Consider the following 23,185-nt stretch of genomic DNA (forward strand, 5'->3'; position numbering starts at 1 on the left):
GACTGGGCTTCTTTGGATAGGGATTGGAGGAAGATACCCTAATTGAGAATTTCTTTATAGTGAGTCGCTTTTACTAATAGGAGGATAAATAGAAGTGGTTGCGACAAAAACAAAGATTGTCTTGCCAATGCCTTAAAAAAGAGCAGTTCAGAGGTAAGATTGGTTGTCAGGAATTCTCTATTTTGTTTCAGAATTATTATGTTTAAAATAATACTTAAAAAGTAGTGATATTAAAGTAGTTATTTTACATTTTAAAATTCATTTTGAATAAGTTGTGTATACATATCATAGAAAATCCTGAGAATATACTAAAGTGGGCAGAAAAATATACATTTCCCATGTATTTTCACACCCAAAGATTGTTATTGTTAATATTTGTTTTATTTTTTCTGGCTTTTGTTTTTTTTGCAAAGGTTTCAAGATGTTTAGCCAAACATAAATACATAAATGTCAAGTTCAGGTCTTTTAATTCCAAAAGTTGGGGACAAATAAATAACTAAAGGGTGTGTATTCTTTTTTCCTCTACAAAAACGTGGTCTTCTTAAATAATGTTCTTACATTTTCTTTTACCTGTTCATTACATGATTCTCAGACTTTTAGATTTCAAGGAAGAGTAATGTCCAAAAAAAAAAAAAAATCAAACTGGAGTTTTTATTTTGCTGTGTTAAGTATTAGAACCAAAAAACTGCTACCAATTACTACCATTACTTCATAAAAGATGGTGTATAGAATACCAAAAAAAAATGATATAATCTCAGAATAATGGACAGACCATCACAAAACAGTCTAATTGTTGCACCCTTTCCACTTTTGGCACACACACACACACACGTTTTAATTTTTTTTAGCTTATGACAGCTTAGTAACCTTTCCTCTGTGGTGGAGAATATGGGGAGCATTTTTTCATATTTATCTTAATTGGAGTAGTCTTAGAGCTAGCTAGTTCTCAAGAAAATCTTGATTCTACCTTTAGACACATCTTCATCCCATCTTTATCTGGAGATAGGGTGCCATTATTTGACCAAAGTGTTTATGTTAATGTTCTTAATTTCGTAGTGTGTCAACCTTGTCCGTTGTTGGTAATCAAAGTTTTATGGTATACTCCTAGGGTGAAATTGGCATTCTACATTCTTGACAGAATATAATCTTATACTCTGTCCTGTTACTTATAAAATTTCACTTGAACATGTATTACAGATGTAGGGGTTAATATTCTTAAATTGGCAGTTTTTAATAATGACAAAATAATACACAATCATGCTGAGAGTGTTGATTTGGTACAACTCTTTTAGAAAGCAGTGTTGTATATTTGTGTTCCTGTCCTTTGACTCAGTTATTTCATTTCTAGTAATTTATCCTAATGTAATAATGAGTGGTGCATATATGGATGTACATGTAAGGCTATTTTTTTATGGTGTTACGTAAATAATAGAAGATTAGAAGTACTCCTAAATTTTCTAGAATAGGGGAATGGTTAAATTAATTACGATATACCCTAATATGAGATCTACATAGCCACTAACAATCATGTTTTTAATATATTTAATGATACAAGAGAATATTCATATTTTCTCATATATCATAATATCAATTTTATTTAAAAATAACTGTGTATATATTTGTATATATACAAATACTGAAAAGGTAGGTGCCAAAATTGTATCGGGTTATTTGTGGACAGTTTAGCAAAGTTCTCTGTACTTCACTATAATTGCAGATGTTTTATAATATATGAGAGTATATTTTCCTTTGGATGCTGGTCTCAAATGATTTTTTTGACTTCCCCAAGAGAGACAAAATAGTTTAAATGGACCATCATTTTATGAATCAGTCATCAGAGAGGTTTGATGATCTTCTTTAATGTTAAAGTAGTTCAGGCTAATCTTAATACATGTATTTTTATTGCTGACCAGTCTTGAACATATACTGGTTTGATGATTGATTTGCCCCTCTAAAAAAATTTGAAACATACGACATTGGCTGTTTTAGACATTACTTTATGTGTCATTAATCAGTTTTGTCCAATTTTACAAAATATATGTCAATCTTGAACATGTATTACTTTATAATATATGTTCAGGTGAACTCTAAACGTATTTTTTTTCAGTGAACTCTGTTCTCTTGTGGGTTGCAGTTTACTTTCATTAAAAATGGAATAGGATTTCTTATGTATATAAAATATAAAAAACATGTAGCACTCATCACCATTCACTATTTATATTTTAGTTGTGATTTAAAAATGAGATTTGACTAAAGCATTTAGCATACATGATCATCCATAATATGTGCCCTACTCCTTAATTCTTACTGGTTACCTTAGAAATTTTAAGTTTGATTGACTTCTTTAGAAAAATGTACGTTAATCACAGATGCCCCAATGTGGTATTGAAAGCAAATTAAAAATTTTAAATTAGGGCCAGGCGCAGTGGCTCATGCCTGTAATCCCAAGTGCTTTGGGAGGCTGAGGCGGGAGGATTGCTTGAGGCCAGGAGTTTGAGACCAGCCTGAGCAATATAGTGAGACTCCCCCATCTACAAAAATAAAAAATAAAAAAAATTAGTTGGGCATGGTGGCACATGTCATTAGTCCTAGCTACTCAGGAGGCTAAGGTGGGAGGATTGTTTGAGCCCAGGAGTTTGAGGTTGCAGTGAGCTATGATTATGCCACTGCATTTTAGCCTGGCCAGCAGAGTGACTCTCTCTTAATAAAACAAAAAAATTAAACATTGCTATTTTGCCAGTCTAATAAAATCATATTAAAATTTAGTGTAGACTTTGCCAAACATTTTATTTTTGACAGAGTGGTGCCATTTACTGAAGTGGTTTGTAATTAATGGTGCTGCATTCAGCCATTCCTAGGTCTTTCTTGAAGGACATCGGCTACCCAGAGCTAATGTGTAACTCTACACTGGCAAATTTAAGCTACTCCTCCCTGGAAGAAATGAGATGATTAAAATAGATAGTCGCTTTTCTTGGCAGTATCACATTACTGTAAGGGAAAAGGGCAAACGAGTCTGCAAGGTGTATTGAGCAATTACAGCTCTGCCACAAAAAACTAGTTTTTGTGACTTTGGTCAAGTTATTGTACCTCACTGGCCTTAATCTCACCTGTAACACAAACAGTTGGATTAAATGACCTTTATGTTTTGTTTAACTTCTTAAATGCTTTAATATCTTTTCTGCCATAAACAGAGAAAGGAAATAGGTCCTCTGTATGTAGAAAGGTTAAAAAGATTAACACAGTTCCTAGAATAAATTCCAGTAGTCAGTAATTGACTACAGATACTTGAAAGATGACTGATCAAACATGAGGGGGAATTGAGAAAAGATTTTAATTATAACTTAAGAGCTAATGAAAAAGGAGGCCGGGCACGGTGGCTCACGCCTGTAATCTCATCACTTTGGGAGGCTGAGGCCGGTGGATCACTTGAGGTCAGGAATTCGAGACCAGCCTAACCAACATGGTGAAACCCCATCTCTACTAAAAATACAAAATTAGCTGGGTGTGGTAGTGCACGGCTGTAATCCCAGCTACTTGGGAGACTGAGGCAGTAGAATCACTTGAATCCGGGAGGCAGAGGTTGCAGTAAGCCTAGATCGTGCCATTGCACTCCAGCCTGGGCAACAAGAGCGAAACACTGTCTCAAAAAAAAAAAGTAACGAAAAAGGTAAGATTATCAATTGGCTAGAAATAATAACATTAATGAATATTCATGGAATGTTTACCATATTCCTAGACATACAGAGCTTTCTGGTAGACATTTTAAAATTGTCCTTGCAGAGCCTGGCCAATGTGGCGAAACCCTGTCTCTACTAAAATACAAAAAATTAGGTGGATGTGGTGGTGCACACTTGTAATCCCAGCCAGTGGGGTGGCTGAGGCATGACAATCACTTGAATTCGGGAGGTGGAGGCTGCAGTGAGCCCAAATCGTGCCACTGCACTCCAGCCTGGGTGACAGAGCGAGACCCTGTCTCAAAAAAAAAAATAATAATAAGTAAATAAAGTTGTTCTTGGGTTTTCCAAATTAATGATTCTTAATGTGATTGAAGATCTGCTATTTAAAATTTAAATTTTTGGTACATCTATATGGAAAGTTTATGGGTATAAATTTGTGGGGTCTCTACCAGCAAGCTGTTGTGGAAACCATGGGCAAAGTAAAATTTTGTAGATTAGCTATATTCAAGGCATTACCTATTAATCATGTACTCTAATAATGAGCTTTTGTTTTGTTTTTAGTTTGCCTTTGAGAGAGAAATTTAAAAGACTGAACCCATAGTCCAAAATTCTGAAGTAAAATAGATGTTATAGTCAGATTTTTCCAGAATTTACATTGCTTTGGAGTAAGATAAACATTTTAAGAAATACTAAACTCATTGAGACTAGTATCAGGATATTGTTAATAAATAACTTCTGCAGTACACTAATTGCTTCTCTGATGACTAGTGTTTATAAATCTTTTAAGGTTGTAACATAAAGAATTTACGTAATGATAACCCTGCCTCCAAAAACTTCCAAATTATTGAGTTCTAAAAGCTTTTTTGTCCATGGAAAGATCCTCAACCAGTGGCTAGTATTTGTTTTTCTCTCCTAGCATTCTAGTTATGGTACCAGAATGAGATAAAGATTTTTTATTCTAATTCTCTATAATCTTCTCTTCATCCTTTATTATATTTTTAGTATACTAGATTATTGAATGGGAAAGGTATTCAAGTTTTTAAGTAAACTAATTTCTTGTAAGATTTTCCAATTTGACTTCTGTATTATAACCAAAATTACTAGAAAGCTATTAAAAAGTCTTATACAAATATAGAGGCATTTAGAATTAAAGTGAGTGGGGTTTGAGTTTACTTGGCAGGTCTTCTAGAATGTTGAGTATTTGAATGCCTCTTAGGGGAAAGGAATATATATATCCTTACTTCCTAAGAGTGATTCTGGTAAGTAATGATTGAGTTTTTTTTTTACTAATATTCTCAGTCATGTACTGAGAACATACAGAAATACCATGGAATTTCATTTTATGCCAGTTTTCAACATGGGGATGAAATGTGATGCATAAAGGAAATTTAAATAAAGCATCCTACTTTGTACTGTGTGGTAAAAATTTATACCCTTTTAATTATAGTTGGAGACCGTGTAAGTTGGTCATAATGGTTCATTACATTTACATTAATGTATTTCAGAAGTCATTTTTTAAAGTTTTTGCTAAATCATACATTAAAAGTGAATTAATATGCTTTGTTGTTAAGTTTATGTAGTTGTTATACATAGTGTATTCCTAATTCTTAAATCCTTCTTAATTCTTAAATTTGAAAATGTATTACTTGTATTTTACCATACTCATGACATTATATTTTACAGTTATTTCTTATATTGTGAATGTTAGGCACTTAGCCTTTTTATATTGTTCTTTTCATATTAAAACAATGTAAAATTACTGTTAATGCATTTAATGAGATTGGATTTGTTTAAAACGATTGGTGAAGGATGACACAAATATGATGGTAACATGAGGATAATTTCTTTGTATGAAATTTTATTAATAGCAGATTGGTGCCCTTAGTTTTCTAACTTTTGCTGAGCATTCTTTAAAAATGTACTAATGAGGTTGAAGATTTTTCTTTCACTTTTATTTGATTTTTTTTGTTGTTGTTATTTGCAGTATATCAGTTTCCTGAACGATTTCAATTTTGGTATTGTCAGTGGAAATTAAATAATAAAGGGACAACTATGAAAGAACTATTTTTATCTCCTAGTGTCATTGAACTGTATTTTTAAAATTACAGTTTTTGATTGCTACATCCATCTTAATAATGTCTATTCAGTATCTGTAGAGCAATCCTTGTCTTGCTTATTGTGTGTGTATGTCTGATGTTGGACAAATTATATGTGTCCCTTTATTGATAGCCTATTATTCTAAAACCATCTGAGGAACACTGATTTACATAGGGATATATGTAGTTTATTAATAAAACCTTAGTTTGTCAACTTAAATATATTTTAAATACAAACTTAGGGGTAAGAATTAATTTCATGAATATTTGAAAACTGTTGAATTTTAGCATAAACCCTTATAGTCTCATACCTGGGATGTAGCTGACGAGTTATTGCATTGTAAAATGAATCACGTGAATCACGGAAGCTTTAAACTTTTTCTTTTTATAGCCCTACCTGAACCCATCCTTCCATCCCTCCAAAAAATTTACCCAGTAAGTGTTTCTTATAAATTATTATAATACATTTTATGTCAAGTGTATGTAGAACTATTATAAGTAGTATTAATGTGACTATAAAAGTAGTAAGGCTAAGTACATGATAACATTTTCTATATATACCAAGAGAACATTAAAAATGTTTCATATGCTGTTTCAGAAAACTCTCTTAGTTCTTATTTTGTTATTGGCAGTCTGGTCAGTTGTGTTAATGGTGGAATTTGTTTTGCATGATTCTCAAGATTATCACTAATGGAGATTAAATATACTCAGTTGCCCATTTGGCGTTATTCCAGTTTTCTTCCTACTATTTTAAAATATAGCTTCACAGCATTTCTTTAGTTAATAACTCAGAAATTTTTTGGCCCAGTATATTTATACTTTGAAAAGCAGGGGGAAAGAAGTTGAACAATTGGATAATCTTTCTTTCTTTAATTTGATCTTGCTAAGTAATACACCACAACAGATAATATTAGTACACTATTCTTGTCTGCATAATACTATGAATCCTGCTGACATTAATTGGAAACATTCAAGAAATGAAGTGTGGCCACTAGAAAAAATTTAGTGTGTACTTAGTTTGAGTTTAGAGACATAGGTTATGTATGTATTCATAATCTATAAGAATCCTTGTGTTTCTTTTTCAGTTTTCGTGTATTCTTTCTCCAGAATTGTTTCTTTGTTTTATATCATTAGTGTTTTCCTCCATAGTCATGCTTTTTCCTGCGTTTATTTGGAAATAATATTTAAGCTACTTGTTTAGAATGTTTGACTACTCTTCTGAAACGACATAATTTTTACATATTGGTTTCATTTACTTATAAGAAAAGCTGTCTTCTAAACTTACTAAATGGTCATATTACAAAGAGAAATACACCAGCTTAGATGATTAATTTTCAAAAAACTTATTTATTGTGTCACACAAAATATAACAAATTTACTTGACGTGGAACATCAATTAAATATAGTTTAATATCTGATAATTGAGAAGAACCAATGTTCTTGGTTTTGAACATAAGTTATTATTGTAATGCACACATGCAAGGTGCTGGATAATAAAGGTTCATTTTAATACAGCCCTGCTGTGGTGGAGATCTCACATTCTGTGGAAGGTCATCTACTAGAAGAGACTGTATAACAAGAGCCTTTTAGAATCTGGCTATCTCATCTTCCCTTTTTAAAAAAAACTAGTTTCTGCTATTATGAAGAATTATTATAATGAGTTTCCAGTATAGCTAAGGATCAGTCTTTATGGTCTCTTAAACATTATGAAAAATGAAAGAAAGTACAGAAATAGAGATAACTTGAACTTTTTGGCCTTATTCTTTTTAATCTTTTTATTTATTCTTTTTTTTGTAGAGACGGTCTTGCTGTGATGCCCAGTTTGGTCTCAAATTCCTGGCCTCAAGCGAGCCTTCTACCTTGGCCTCCCAAAGTTCTGGGATTATAGGCATGAGCCACTACACCCAGCCTGTTGGCCTTAATTTTGAATGTTTTTCTCTCTCCATAAAGTATTGACTGTTTTGTTTGTACTGAAAGGTCATATTTCATTTTATTGACCCAACCTCATCTTGCTTTAAGACGCAGGTGTCAGTGTAGAAAGAGCTGCATGTGTTCTTTAGCAAAGGATCTAATAAACTTATCCCAAAATAATATTGTGTATTGAAAAATGCTTCTGCAGCAGTCTCACTTAAAACCCTATGCTACATGAAGCTCTTTTTACTAATATAGGAGACTGGCGAAATATCAGTGTACTGTGGTTGGGGTCAGAGGGAATGCTTTTATAATACTCAGGTTCTTACTAACGGCCCCATTTTCACTTCTGTGTTCTGTTTTTCTTATTATCTAGCTTTCTCCCATGACAGAGTCCTGACTTCTGTTCATATCCACTACCTCTGGCCCTATGCTCTCCATCTGTTTTGCTTATAAGCTTATTTCTATACCTGTAATGGGGAAATGGATTTAGCCCCAAGGCCTTAAAAAATACTAATAGCAAGACCTGCCAGATTAGGAATCTCCTAATTTGCATTTACATATGGTTACATTGCCATCACAAATATTTAATTAATTTACCTTTACTATAGGATTTTTGTTTACATGGATAGGGACTTACTACCTCTTCTCACACAAGATTTTCTGTTTTATATGAAACCTGTAAGCCATCGTTTATTTAGTTTCCATTATATATGTCAGCATACTGTACATTTTATACACAATTTTAAAAATCCTGAACAAATAAACTTGCAAGGTATTATCCCTCTTTCACTAATGAAGAAACTTTTAGAAATGTTACATGATTGATCCAAGTGATACTAACAATTCTTCCATTATACTCTTTCTTGGGGGAAGGCAAAATTACAGTAGTATTCACTAACATTTTATCTAATTTCTGTTGCTTATTACATTTTATTTGTATACATCTGATTGTTCATATACAGATATACCTTTAAGGACAGCAGTTACAGCAGAATTTCAGCTTGTATAAATAAGTTTTAGAAAAGTTAACAACAACAAAAAAACAACTTTGTTACTTTACAAAGGAAACCACAGGGTTCTTTTAAATTTTGAGCTTCTCTAATACAAAATAGGGTTTATTTTTAAAATAAGAGAAAACAATTTTGGAATGGAATAAATTTGTTCAGTATACTATGCTTTTTAGTCATTTTCATATTTTCAAAATTTATAACATTTTAAATATTTTTAAAATTGGTATATTTCAGTTCAGTTGTGATATGAAAGGGATAAAAGGCTATAGACATCATTGTCTCTAAAAACTGTATTATAGTATAGAATTACTGAGTATTACTAAATTCTTATTGACTTAAACAACATAGCTGATAGAGGGCAGAGTATTTACTATTCAGTTGAATAAATGAAGCTGAGAAAGTTAAATATATAAACAGATTGAGCTTATGAAAGAATCTTTTTTTTTATTTTTTTAATTTTATTTTATACTTTAAGTTTTAGGGTACATGTGCACAATGTGCAGGTTTGTTACATATGTATCCATGTGCCATGTTAGTGTGCTGCAGCCATTAACTCGTCATTTAGCATTAGGTATATCTCCTAATGCTATCCCTCCCCTCTCCCCCCACAAGAATCTTTATTTTAATGCAAGCATATTACTATGAGGGTTAACTTAAATTTATGCTAGGTAGATTTATCAATACAACTTGTGTTTTTTAGCTATTTGTTTCCTTCCCTGAAAGTGTCTTTGTACTCTAGGAAACATTTATGTTAATAGAGTTGCAAGAAAATTACCCTCTTCTTTTTAATAGTTATGAAATAAAGAATTCTATAGCTTTTCTGTGTAGTTAAATGTTAAAAAACACCTTAAATTATACATATATACACATACAGTAATGTGCTGCAGAATGATGTTTTGGTTAATGACAGACCACATACATGATGGTGGTCTCATAAGATGGTAATAGAGCTGAAATATTCCTGTCACTTGGTTTTTGCTGTACTATACTTTTTATCATTATTTGTGAGTATACTCTTTATGCTTATTTAAAAAACAAGCTAACTATAAAATAGCCTCATAGGTCCTTCAAGAGGTATTCCAGAAGAAGACGTTGTTATATGAAATGACAGCTCCATGCATGATATTGTCCCCAAAGATCTTCCAGTGGGACATGATGTGGAGGTGGAAGACAGTGATAGTGATGATCCTGATACTGTGTGGGCCTAGGCTGATGTGTATGTTTGTGCCTGTGTTTTTAACAAAAAAGTTTAAAAGTAAGGAAAAAAAATTTAAAATAAAAAAAATCTTACTGAATAAGGATATAAAGAAAGAAAATATTTTTGTATCGTTGCGCAATGTGTTTGTATTTTAAGCTGTATTGTTACAAAACAGCCTAAAAGTTAAAACGTTTTTAAAATAAAGTAAGCTAAGGTTAATTTATTATTGAAGAAAGGAAAATTTTAAAATAAACTTAGGGTAGCCTAAGTGTACAGTATTTATAAAGTCTACAGTAGCGCATAGTAATGTTCTAGGCCTTCACATTCACTCACTACTCACTCATTGACTCACCCAGCAACTTCTACTTCTGCAAGCCCCACTCATGGTAAGGGTATACTGTTTTTTATCTTTTATACCATGTTTTTAGTGTACCTTTTCTATTTTTAGATATGTTTAGATCCACACATACTTACCATTGTGTTACAGTTGCCTACAGTATTCAGTATAATAACATGCTGTACAGGTTTGTAGCCTGTGCAGACATACGTTTGAGGTGTTGCAGGTTTGGTTCCAGGCCACTGCAATAAAGTGAGTCACATGAATTTTTTGGTTTCCCAGTGCATATAAAAGTTACACTTAACGCTATCATGTAGTCTCTTAAGAGTGCAATAGCATTGTGTCTAAAAAATGTACATACCTTTGTTTAAAAATTCTTTATTGCTACACAATGCTAACGATCAGCTGAGCCTTCAGCACCAGTTGTGGAGAGTCTTGCTTTGATATTGACGGCTCCTGACTGATCAGAGTGGTGGTTGCTGAAGGTTGTGGTGGCTGTGGCAGTTTCTGAAAATAAGACAACAGTAAAGTTTGCCACACTGATTGACCCTTCTTCACAAAAGATTTCTCTGTAGTGTATGATGATCTTTGCTAGCATTTTATGTACAGTAGAACGTCCTTTAAAATTGAAGTCAGTCCTCTCAAATCCTGCCACTGCTTTACCAGCTAAGTTTATGTAACGTTCTAAATCCTTTATGCACTTAGAAATATTATCCCTCTTTCACTAATGAAAAAACTAAGTCTTAGAAAGGTTACGTGGTTGATCCAAGCAGTACTGGTATTTTGTTGTCATTTCAACAAGATTCATAGCATCCTCACCAGGAGTAGATTCTGTCTCAAGAAACTACTTTTCTTTGCTCATCCATAAGAAGCAGAACTTCATCTGTTAAAGTTTTGTCATGAAATTGCAGCAGTTCAGTCATATCTTCAGGTTCCACTGCTAATTCTAATTATCTTGCTGTTTCCACATCTGCAGTTACTTCCTCCACTGAAGTCTTGAACCTCTCAAAGTCATCCAAAAGGGTTGGCATTAACTTCTTTTAAACTTCTGTTCATGTTGATATTTTGACCTCCCATGAATCATGAATGTTCCTAATGGTATCTAGAATGATGACTCCTTTCCAGAAGGCTTTCAATGTACTTTGTCCAGATTCATTAGTGGAATCACTATCTGTGGCAGTTATAGCCTTGTGAAATGTATGTCTTAAATAATAATACTTGAAAATGAAAATTACTCCTTGATCCATGGGCTGTAGAATGGATGTTGTGTTAGCAGGCATGAAAACATTAATCTCTTTGTACATCTCCCTCAGAGCTCTTTGATGACTAGGTGCATTGTCAATGAGCAGTAGTAGTAGGTCTCAACAGTGGGCTTAAAATATTCAGTGTACCATGCTGTAAAGAGATGTGTTGTCATCAAGGCTTTGTTCCATTTATAGAGCACTGGCAGAGTAAATTTAGCACAATTCTTAAGGGCCCTGGGATTTTGGAATGGTACATAAGCATTGGCTTCACCTTAAAGTTACCAGCTGCATTAGCCCCTAACAGGAGTCAGCTTGTCCTTTGAAACCTTGAAGCCAGGCATTGATGTCTCTTCTGTAGCTGTGAAGGTTCTAGATAGCATCTTCGAATAGAAGCCTGTTTCATTTACACTGAAAACTCTGCTATTTAGTGTAGCTGCATTCATCTGTTGTTCAGTGTAGCCATGTTAATTTAGCGAGATAACTTCTGGATAACTTGCTATAGCTTCTTCATAAGCACTTGCTGTTCACTTTGTAATTTTATGTTATGTAAATAGCTTATTTCCTTAAACCTCATAACCAGCCTCTGCTACCTTCCAGCTTTTCTTCTGCAGCTTCCTCAACTTTCTCATCCTTCATAGAATTGAAGAGAGTTAGCGTCTTGCTCTGGTTAGGTTTTGGCTTAAAGAAATATTTTGGCTTGTTTGATCTATCCAGACCAATAAAACTTTCCATATCAGCAATAAGGCTGTTTTGCTTTTTTTATCATTGATGCATTCGCTAGAGTAGTACTTTTAATTTCCTTCAAGAACTTTTCCTTTGCATTCACAGCCTGGCTGTCATTGGTGCAAGAGACCCTACCTTTTGGCTTGTATTGGTTTTCAGCATGACTTCTTCACTAAGCTTAGTCATTTCTTGCATTTCATTTAAAGTGAGACATGTGTGGGTTTTCCTTTCACTTGGATGGCCATTGTAGGGTTATTAATTGGCCTAATTTCAGTATTGTTGCATCTCAGAGAATACGGAGGCCCAAGGAAGGGGAGAGGGACAGGGGAATTGCTTGCCAGTCAGTGGAGCAATCGGAGTACACATAACATTTTTGATTAAGTTTGCAGTCTTATGTGGATACCATTTGTGGTGCTCCAAAACAATTACAGTAGTAACATCAAATATTACTGATCACAGATCACCATAACATATAATAATAATGAAAAAGTTTGAAATACGAGAATTACCAGAGTGGAACACAGAGACCTGAAGTGAGCACATGCTGCTGGAAAAATGGCAATGCTGATAGACTTGCTAGATACACCATTGCCATAAACCTTCAATTTGTAAAAACTGCAGTATCTTCGAAGTACAGTAAAGTGAAGTGCAACAAAACGAGGCGTGCCTGTATATATACAATGGGCCCTCTGTATGTGGGTTATGCATCCATGGATTCAACCGACCACACATCAAAAATATTCAGGAAAAATAAAAATACAACAAAAATACAAATAAATATAGTATAACAACTATTTAGATGGAGTTTACATTGTATTAGGTATTTTAAGTAATCTAGAGATGATTTAAAGTATATGAGAGGGTGTACATAGGTTATATGCAAATACTTCACCATTTCATGTAAGGGACTTTAGCATCCCCTGGAGCCCTGGAACCAGTTGCCTAGGAATACCAAGGTACAGCTGTACACACACATATATAGAAACTTTCTTCATTTTAAAAATCGACCTAATATGAGGAAGGGATCGATCAATTACCTGAAACGGGCTATAAATGAATACCTTTGAAAAGATTTAGCCAGCCGTGGTGGCTCATGCCTGTAATCCCAGCACTTTGGGAGGCCGAGGAGGGTGGATCACGAGGTAATGAGATCGAGACCATCCTGGCCAACATGGTCAAACCCTGTCTCTACTAAAAATACAAGAATTAGCCAGGTGTAGAGGCACGTACCTGTAGTCCCAGCTACTCAGGAGGTTGAGGCAGGAGAATTGCTTGAACCCAGGAGGCGGAGGTTGCAGTAAGCTGAGATCGCGTCACTGCACTCCAGCCTGCGCGACAGAGTGAGACTCCGTCTCAAAAAAAAAAGATTAAAAAATTTTGGTGGAGATTTTTTTTTAATGGTTATAAAACATTGTTTTAAAGTTGGCACTACTTTAATTTTGAAAACATAGAAAAATTAATTTGGAAATAATACGTGAAAAGTTTCAGGAGGTAACCACACTATATTGTATAAATGTGCAATAATAATGATATGTGGCATATACTAAACAGTTAATAAATCCTTACAACAGCTATCTGAGTATTTTTCCTTTCCTTGTATTATAAATGATGAAGCTGAGGAAAGCTAGGTAACTTGATTAAATACCTGCAGCTAATAGAAGGGTGATGCTTCACACTCAGTCTGACTTCAAAGCTAATGCTCTTAGTCACTTCATTATAGTACCTCTACTTTATGTTATATACTTACTTTGATCTCACAACTTGTAAAATCTACTAAAATCAGATATAATTAAAGGAAATTTTATGATGAATCTTTAACATACATCACCAGATTAATGATGACCTACCTGTGTGCAATTCAGATATCTTTGCAGAAACTTCAAGATATCACTTAGTTCTTTTTCTTTTCAGGCAGAAGTATTCCCTATCAGTTCTTCTTTTCCTTGTAACCTTCTTTAACATATATTTCTAGGATCTCATAATTCATATCATTAGGAAATTATGCTTAATCTCTTTTAATAACATAAATTTCTGTTTACTTGGAGATGGAAAGTGATCATCTTTGATTTAAGCCTTTCATCATTTAAAGAACAGTTTTCAAATAGAAGGTTAGCCATTCTAACTTATTCCAGAAAGTGCTTAATTGTCCAAATTTCAGACTTTGAAGGTAACATAAGATATCATCGGACAGTCTCAGGAAAAAATGATGGAATCTGGCAAAAGGTATTTTTGCCATTATTATAGACAGTTCTATGAGCAGAAGTGGTGAGAGTTCTCAGATGTTTTCCAAGGGGTTTTCTATTTAATTTTTTTTAACTTGAAGAGAAATGAAAGATTACGTGTCTTCTAAAGGATCAGCATTTAAAAATCATTTGGAAAATGTTTTCAGGAGTTAACAGGTTATACATTTGATTATCAGAAGCCCAGAATAAGATATCAACCTAAAAAATATAATTAATCTTCCCTCTATATAGGCACACAAGCAACAGTAAAAATTTGTAACCCAAAAATGTATTTATTAAAGAGATGGATGTTACCAGTTTAATTGCTATTCTGTGTACTTACTTTGTAATTTTAAGGCTGCTTTCTTTCTCTTTGACTTTTTGGTTGCTTTTTATGTACTTTCTAAAATATTAGTTTAAGTTCTGAACCCCCTTGTCCTATCTGAAGTAGCGTGTGTTTTTCTTAAATACATAACTAAAGTGGGGAAGCTGCCTTTTAAAGAAGTTCTTTTTTTTTTTTTCTTTTTTTTTTATGAGACGGAGTCTTGCTCTGTTACCCAGACTGGGCTGGAGTGCAGTGGCATGGATTCGGCTTACTGCAACCTCCACCTCCCGAGTTCAAGCGATTGTCTTGCCTCAGCCTCCTGAGTAGCTGAGATTACAGGCGCCTGCCACCATGTCCAGCTAATTTTTGTATTTTTAGTAGAGACGGGTTTTCACAGTGTTGGCCAGGGTGGTCTCCAACTCCTGACCTCGAGGGAACCGCTCACCTTGGCCTCCCGAAGTGCTGGGATTACAGGCATGAGCCACCGCGTCAGGCCTTAAAGAAATTATTTGTTGAAATTTTAAAGCAAAGAATCTCTCTGTAATGTGAATGATCATTAAAAACTGTGGATTTCTTTTCTTTCTTTTTTTTTTTTTTTTTTTTTTTTTGAGATAAGGTCTTGCCCAAGCTGGAGTGCAGTGGTGCAATGATGAGCCCTCCTGGGCTCAGTCGCTTCTCGTGCCTCAGCCTCCTGAGTACCTGGGACGACAGCAATCATCACCATGCCCAGCTAATCTATTTTTTTTTAGAGATAGGGTCTCACTAAGTTGCCTAAGCTGGTCTCAAACTCCTGGGCTCAAGGATTTCATAATTCATATTGCTATGAAATTATACTTAAAGTATTTTATTTGATAACCTAAACTTTCTGTTTGCCTGGAGATGGAAAGTGATCATCTTTCACTCAAGATTTTGAAGAACGGTTTCCATATAGAAGATTAGCCAGTCTAACTTATTTCAGAAAGTGCTTAATTGTCCAAATATTGATCCTTCTGCCTTGGCCTCCCAAAGTGCTGGGATTACAGGCTTGAGCCACCATGCCTGGCTTCGGGGATTTCTTAAGGATAGATAGAATTACTGTTTACTGGTAGCTGCCTTTAGGTGTCCTCATCTTTTTCAGTTTTGGTTTGGATTTCTGCTTCAGTTCTCCCTCAGTAAGCATGACCTGACTCTTTGTGTGTGACCATGAAAAAGAACAGTGAAGCTAAGAGAAGACTGGCCAAATTGTTGGTCTCAGGTCATTCAGCATTTTAATGGAGTGGATCTCACAACTCTTCAGTTCTTAATGTCATAATTGCTGAACTTTTTCTTTACATTACTGAACAAAATAAAAATTTTAAAGGAGGTACAATCATTTTTAGACTTCAGATAAGAAAGTGACTTCTGTTTTAGCATATTCAGTTCATAAATTGAATGCTAATTGTGCTTGGTGCTAGGAATCAAAATTATTAAGAAGCTTTCAGAGCAGGAGCTATTAAACAGTGACGTACTTATTTGATCTACATTATACCTTTTGTTTGATTTGCCAGAAAATAATATTTAAATTTTATAATTTTAAATATTGTTGCCCTGAGTTCAGTTGTATACCTAACGAATTAAAGGGGAATAGAGGCACTGCATCTGTTCTTCCTGCTGTCTTTAGTCTTTACTAATTGAGGTTTCTTTCCTACCCCCTCCACTTTTAGACAATTAAAATTTCTACTTGAATTTTAAAATATAATTAATACTACAGCTGTTAGAAATGTAAGGGGAAGGTCCCACGTTGAGGAGTATCAACTGTATGAATTTGGTTGGAATAGAATTTTTATTCTGAGAGAAAGGTAATCACTTCATAGTAGTTAACAATTATTGATAGAATTTTAGGTAATGGAACAAGGGAGGAGATATTTTTGTTTTCTTGCTCCTTTGTTTTTATTCATATTTTGGGAGCACTAGCATTAAATGATGCACTATGCTATTTTTCTACCACCATTATTTAGAGAGTCTCCATTTTTTAACTTGGCATTATTTAGATGTCTTTAATTACATTAGTATCTATAAGCCAAGGGTTGAGGTAGTTTGGAATCTTAATCATAGTTGTCATTCTGCTGCCTTAACTAATTGCTTTTTTTTTTTTTTTTTTTTACCAAAAAAAAAAATTCAATTTCTATTCTGATGGCAGTGGAGAAATACAGAAAACCATCCTTGATGGCACTGTGCAAATTACCTTGCATTATTTTCTAATCGATGTATATAAATGACTTAATAATTTTGATAGTACATTTAATATATTTGAGAGCCAGAACTTGCTGTTAATAGAGGAAAAATGGATATGAAAATGAATGGGATAACATAAGAAAACAGAATAAGTACCCATTAGTATTCTTTCTAATAGGCATCTTTGTTCCTGGATTTCAGGCAAATAATATCCTCTTTTATAAATATTATGGTAAAAGCCTGCTGAATATTGCTTGTTGGTATGTTTCCTATCTCATTTTCCCTGCCTTCTTTGTCTTTTCAAGCTTAATTCAGGTTGAACATCTCTCTTCTTTTCCATCTAAGATACAGAAACAAAGCAAAATTTGTAAAATCTTAAAATTAGTAGAAGTACTATTTCTATACTAAAGTTACTCTTATGGCCTTTGAGAGAAGTTTGAAGTGACAGAAAAAACTCTTACTTTGTGCTATAGCTTTTATACATGAAGTATAACTGCTCCTTATAGGAATAATTAAGAATGAGATAACCTTTATGAAGAAATCTATATGGTATTGGGTAGATCTTAGTATGTATAGTAAGGTTTTATTTATGAGTTAGAAAATCTTTTGCTAAATAGCGATCTGTTGGGTTAACTGAGTGATATACTCAAGCCAAGGATTAGAATGTTAGTTTTTCAGGTACATTCTGGCCTACTGCAAATACTGGTGAAGTCTTTAGTGGAAGAAAAATTTCAGGTTTCCAACTTGCCAAATAGAGTAAATTTCTTCTTTTTCAAAGAGGAGCCTAGTTCAGGATTTATAAAGTTTCTTAGTGTGTGTTTTAAATGGCTTTACATTTTTTTCCCTTCTTTTTGACAGGAGTCTTTTAGTCCTGCTATACAGCTGCACCTTGTACATCAAGCTCCATGTAATGTTCCTCCTTACCTCTCAAAGAATGAATCAAACCTTGGGGACCTCTTACTGGGCTTTCTTAAATATTATGCTACAGAATTTGAGTAAGTAAAACTTTAAATTGTATTTGTTCACTTATATATATGTGTGTATATATATGTATGTGAATATGAATGTATATATAAGTAAATGCTACAGATTTGGTCAGGAGCTGTATTTGTCACTTCTAGTGCTGTAAAGTTGTCCAGAAATGTATAGTTTATAAAATTTCCTATGTGACAATGAATTATTGGAAGCTAAATAGATTTTATATTCTTAGCTAATAAATACATTTATAGTTCAGTAGGCCCAGTTTTAGTTGATTTCAATAGTGATAGGCCCTATGTGTTGGTCCTGTGCAGGTGCTGTGTAGTTTGGAACATCCATTTTCTATACACTTAAAAGGTATAGTAAAAAACACTGCTAAGAAAGACTAATAAAGATCTATTTAATACTTGGCATCTTCATAAATAGTTGTGTTAGTATGATATGCAAATTGAGGAATGTGTCTTTTCCTTTTTTTTCTTTTCTTTTTTGAAGATGATATGTAAACATAAAACAAAGAACGTATAATCAGGCTGGACAGAACTGAAAGTTCTTATGTGAGTTCTAAGTCCAGAGAGAGTGGAGTTAGGAGTTATTTGCAGCTCTTCTGATCAATCTGGAAAAGCTTGAGGGGGGAAGAGAGAAATTTTAGGAATTGTACAGTATTAGAGGCAGATACAGTTAACCATTGGATACCACTTTGAAGAAGTTTGCATAGGGTAATAATAGTAATAATAATAATAAATTGCTATTACTAGGTGGGAAAATGGTTCTAAACATATTTTTATTATATTATTATTTATATTTATCATTTCATTCCATTTACATAATTGTTATCTGGTGTGTGGTATATTATGCCCATTTTACCAGTGAAGCATGGAGAGAGGGAAAGTAACGTGCTCCAAGATCACATAGCTAATAAGAGTAGTATTTCAGGCCGGGCGTGGTGGCTCATGCCTGTAATCCCAATACTTTGGGAGGCCGAGGCGGGTGGATCACCTGAGTTTGCAAGTTCGAGACCAGCCTGACCAACATGGAGAAACTCCCTTCTCTACTAAAAACACAAAATTAGCCGGGCGTGGTGGCGCATGCCTATAATCCGAGCTACTCAGGAGACTGAGGCTGGAGAAACGTTTGAACCTGGGAGGTGGAGGTTACAGTAAGCTGAGATTGCACCTTTGCACTCCAGCCCAGGCAACAAGAGTGAATTCTATCTCAAAAAAAAAAAAAAAAAAATAGGATTTCAGATAGCATTGACACAGAATTCACACTTAACTGTGATACTTACAAGTATAAAAAGGTAAGAGCTTTTATTTATTTATTTATTTTTTGAGATGGAGTCTCACTGTGTTGCCCAGGCTGGAGTGCAGTGGTGTGATCTTGACTCACTGCAGCCTCTGCCTCCCTGGTTCAAGCAGTTCTCCTGCCTCAGCCTCCCGAGTAGCTGGGACTATAAGCACCCGTCACCATGCCTGGCTAATTTTTGTATTTTTAGTAGAGATGGGGTTTCACCATATAGGCCAGGCTGGTCTCGAACTCTTGACCTAGTGATCCACCCGCCTCAGCCTCCCAAAGTGCTGGGATTACAGGCGTGAGCCACCGTGCTTGGCCACGGAGCTTTCATTTATATTAAGATGAAGAAAGATTAAAGACTGTATGAGACATAGTACATAAATAGACTGTGAAGGTTTAATGGTTATTCTAGAGTTCTCTAAGATAGTGCAGTAACAATAGCTAATGTTTAGTGAGAATTTATCTAGTGTGCTGTAGTAAGCTGAGTGATTCCCATGGATTTCAGTTAATCCTCACAATAACCTCTGTCAAGCTTAGGGAATTTGTATACATGAAACTTGCCCACGGCAATCTACAGCTAGATTGTGGGAGAGTTGGGATTCACTTTCAAGCTGAACTCCAAAACATTCTTAATTGTTAGACTGTATTGACATTGTTTATTATGTTATATCAATTAGGGACTAGGAGATGTTTGTGGAGGGGGAAAAGGATTCACAGAAGAAAGATACATTTCTCCCATGTATAGTGTAGGATTAGAGCATCTGTATACAAATACCTTGAAAATCACCTGTTTTGTTGAACAGAAACAAGATAGTAATGTGTAGGTTTGTATGTTAATTTAATATTAAAGGAAACTAGTCTGCTGGGTCAGATGATGCTGATGCTTGGAAAGAGGTTTCAGAACTTCACCATATAATACATTTGTCATTTCATATGAGATATTTTCAGAAATTTGAATGTGGGGATCACAGCCGAGAATGTAGTCATGATAATAAACTAGATGCTGTATAAAAGAATTATGGCAATTGTTAAAAATGTCTGTAAGGATTTCTTCTGAACTTTGAGGTAATCATTTAAAAAGTTCTTTTTTCTTTTTCTTTTTTTTTTTTTTTTGAAACAGAGTCTCGCTGTGTTGCCCAGGCTGGAGTGCAGTGGTGCGATCTCAGCTCACTGCACCCTCTGCCTCCTGGGTTCAAGCAATTCTCCTGCCTCAGCCTCCTGAGTAGCTGGGATTCCATGCCCGGCTAATTTGTTTTTGTATTTTTAGTAGAGATGGGGTTTCACCATATTGGCCAGGTTGGTCTTGAACTCCTGACCTCAAGTGATCCACCCATCTCGGCCTCCAAAAGTGCTAGGATTACAGGTGTGAGCCACTGTGCCTAGCCAAAAGTTCTTTTTTCTGAAAGACAAAACATTAAGTGACTGTTAAGGGATGCTTGAGTATATGGTATAAATGTTGCAGAAGTTTTATATGGTCATTTAAAAATTACTAGGTTTCTGCCGAGTATGGTGGCTCATGTCTGTAATCCTAGCACTTTGAGAGGCCATGGAGGGGAGATCACTTGAGCCCAGAAGTTTGAGACCAGCCTGGGCAACATGGCAAAACCCCCTTTCTACTAAAAATACAAAAATTAGCCAGGTTTGGTGGCACATGCCTGTAAACCCAGCTACTTGGGAGGCTGAGGCACAGGAATTGCTTGAACCAGGGAGGTGGGGGTTGCAGTGAGCTGAGATTGCTCCACTGCACTCCAGCCTGGACAATAGAGTGAGACCCTGTCTCAAAAAAAAAAAAAAAATTACAATTTTTCTTACCTACTTCACTCTCACCTTGCTGCTGAAATACTTCTGTTTTATTTGTTACTTTCTGTGGGTGCATGATATGTTTGTATATTTATAGGGTATGTGAGATATTTTGATATAGGCATACAGTGCATAATAATCACATCAGGGTAGATGGGGTATCCATCACCTCAAGTGTTTATCGTTTGCATTACAAACAATCCAGTTGTCCTGTTTTAGTTATTTTTAAATGTACTATTAAATTATTATTGACTATAGTCACCCAGTTGTGTTATCAAATGTATATCTTATTCATTCTATTTTCTCGTACTCATTAACCATCCCCACTTCCCCCTCTCCCTGCCACTGCCCTTCCCAGCCTCTGGTAACCATCATTCTTGTCTCTTATCTCCATGAGTTCCATTGTTTTAATTTTTAGATCCTACAGATAACTGAGAACATGTGAAGTTTGTCTTTCTGTGTCTGGCTTATTTCACTTAATGTCCTCCAATTCCATCCATGATGTTGCAAATGACAGGATCTCATTCTTTTGTATGGCTCAATAGTACTCTGTTGTGTATAAGTACCACATATTATTTAACCATTCCTCTGTTGATGGACACTTAAGTTCCTTCTAAATTTTGGCTATTGGGAATAGTGTTACAAAAACATGGGAGTGCAGATATGTCTTCAGTATCCTGATTTTCTTTCATTTGGGTATATGCCTAGGAGTGGGATTGCTGGATCATATGGTAGTTCTACTTTTAGTTTTGGGGAAACCTCCAAACTGTTCTTCATAGTGGTTGTACTAATTTACATTCCCACCAGCAGGGTATGAGGGTTTCCTTGCCAGCATTCATTGTTGCCTGTGTTTTGGATAAAAGCCATTTTAAGTGGGGTGAGATGACACCTCATTGTAGTTTTGATTTGCCTAAGTCTGATGATTAGTGATGTTGAGCAGCTTTGCATATACCTGTTCTTTGTATGCCTTCTTTTGAGAAATGTCTGTTGAGATCTTCTGTCTGTGTTTTAATTGGATTGTTAGATTTTTTCCTATAGAGTTGTTTAAGCTCCTTATATATTCTGGCTATTAATCCCTTGTGAGATGAATAGTTTGCAAATACTTTCATTCTGTGGGCTGTCTCCTCACTTTGTTGATTGTTTCCTTTGCTGTGCAGAAGCTTTTTAACTTGATGTGATCCCATTTGTCCATTTGCTTTGGTTGCCTGTGCTTGTGGAGTATTACTCAAGAAACCTTTGCCCAGACCAATGTCCTGGAGAGTTTCCCCAATGTTTTCTTGTGGTGGTTTCATAATTTGAGGTCTTAGATTGAATTCTTCAATCGATTTTGGTTTGTTTTTTGTGTATGTCGAGAGAGAGGGTTCTAGTTTCATTCTTCTGCATATGGATATCTAGTATTCCCAGTACTATTTATTGAAGAGACTGTGCTAGTGTATGTTCTTGGCACCTTTTCTGAAAATGAGTTCACTGTAGATGTATGGATTTATTTTGGCATTCTTTATTCTGTTCCATTGGTCTGTGTGTCTGTTTTTATGCCAGTCCCATGCTGGTTTGGTTGCAGCTTTACTGAATTTGTTTTTCATTTTAAGATTGAGATAACTTTAAGATATTCAAGTGGAGATACTGAGTAGACAGTTGGATATATAAGCCTAGAGTCAGGAGACAGGCCACAGAGCTAAATATTTGGGAATTGTCACCAGGTAGATGGTATTTAAAGCTATGAAACTCTTTGGAAAAAACCAAGGGAGTGAATATATAGATGGAAAAGAGGAAAGGGCCAAGCATTCGGTACTCTAATGTTAAGAAGTTTACAGTTTACAGTTAAGAAGTTTACAGGAAATGCAGGGGATAAAGGAATATGTATTGTTAAATGACACAATAAACAGAGAGACAGACAAATGCAGAATGTAGGCATTCTGGGAAATACTTGGCCTAATCTCCAAAGTCAGTATCATTAAAAACAAACAAGGCTGGGCGTGGTGGCTCACGCCTGTAATACCAGCACTTTGGGAGGTCGAGGCAGGCAGATCATGAGGTCAGGAGTTGGAGATCAACCTGACCAACATGGTGAAACCCCATCTCTACTAAAAATAAAAAAATTAGCCACGCCTGGTGGCGGGCACCTGTAATCCCAGCTACTCACGAGGCTGAGGCAGGAGAATCGCTTGAACTCAGGAG

At 34.9% G+C, this 23,185-nt stretch overlaps 1 protein-coding gene across 24 annotated transcripts in view; it reads left to right on the plus strand.

Moving 5' to 3' along the window:
* Positions 1-23,185, plus strand: part of TENT2 (terminal nucleotidyltransferase 2) — a 76,404-nt gene that overhangs the window by 41,263 nt on the left and 11,956 nt on the right. For 17 of the 24 annotated variants that reach the window (XM_063612177.1, XM_063612178.1, XM_055233254.2 and 14 more), the window contains 2 exons: positions 6,165-6,208; positions 17,798-17,934. In XM_063612177.1, the coding sequence (XP_063468247.1) occupies positions 6,165-6,208; positions 17,798-17,934 (181 nt within the window). Of the gene's footprint in view, positions 1-6,164; positions 6,209-7,570; positions 7,865-9,759; positions 16,864-17,797; positions 17,935-23,185 lie in introns of those variants that run through there. The other 7 variants (XM_063612187.1, XM_063612188.1, XM_063612189.1 and 4 more) reach the window with 2 other exon arrangements.

Source organism: Symphalangus syndactylus, chromosome 11 (genome assembly GCF_028878055.3).
Source record: "Symphalangus syndactylus isolate Jambi chromosome 11, NHGRI_mSymSyn1-v2.1_pri, whole genome shotgun sequence".
Taxonomy (NCBI): domain Eukaryota; kingdom Metazoa; phylum Chordata; class Mammalia; order Primates; family Hylobatidae; genus Symphalangus; species Symphalangus syndactylus.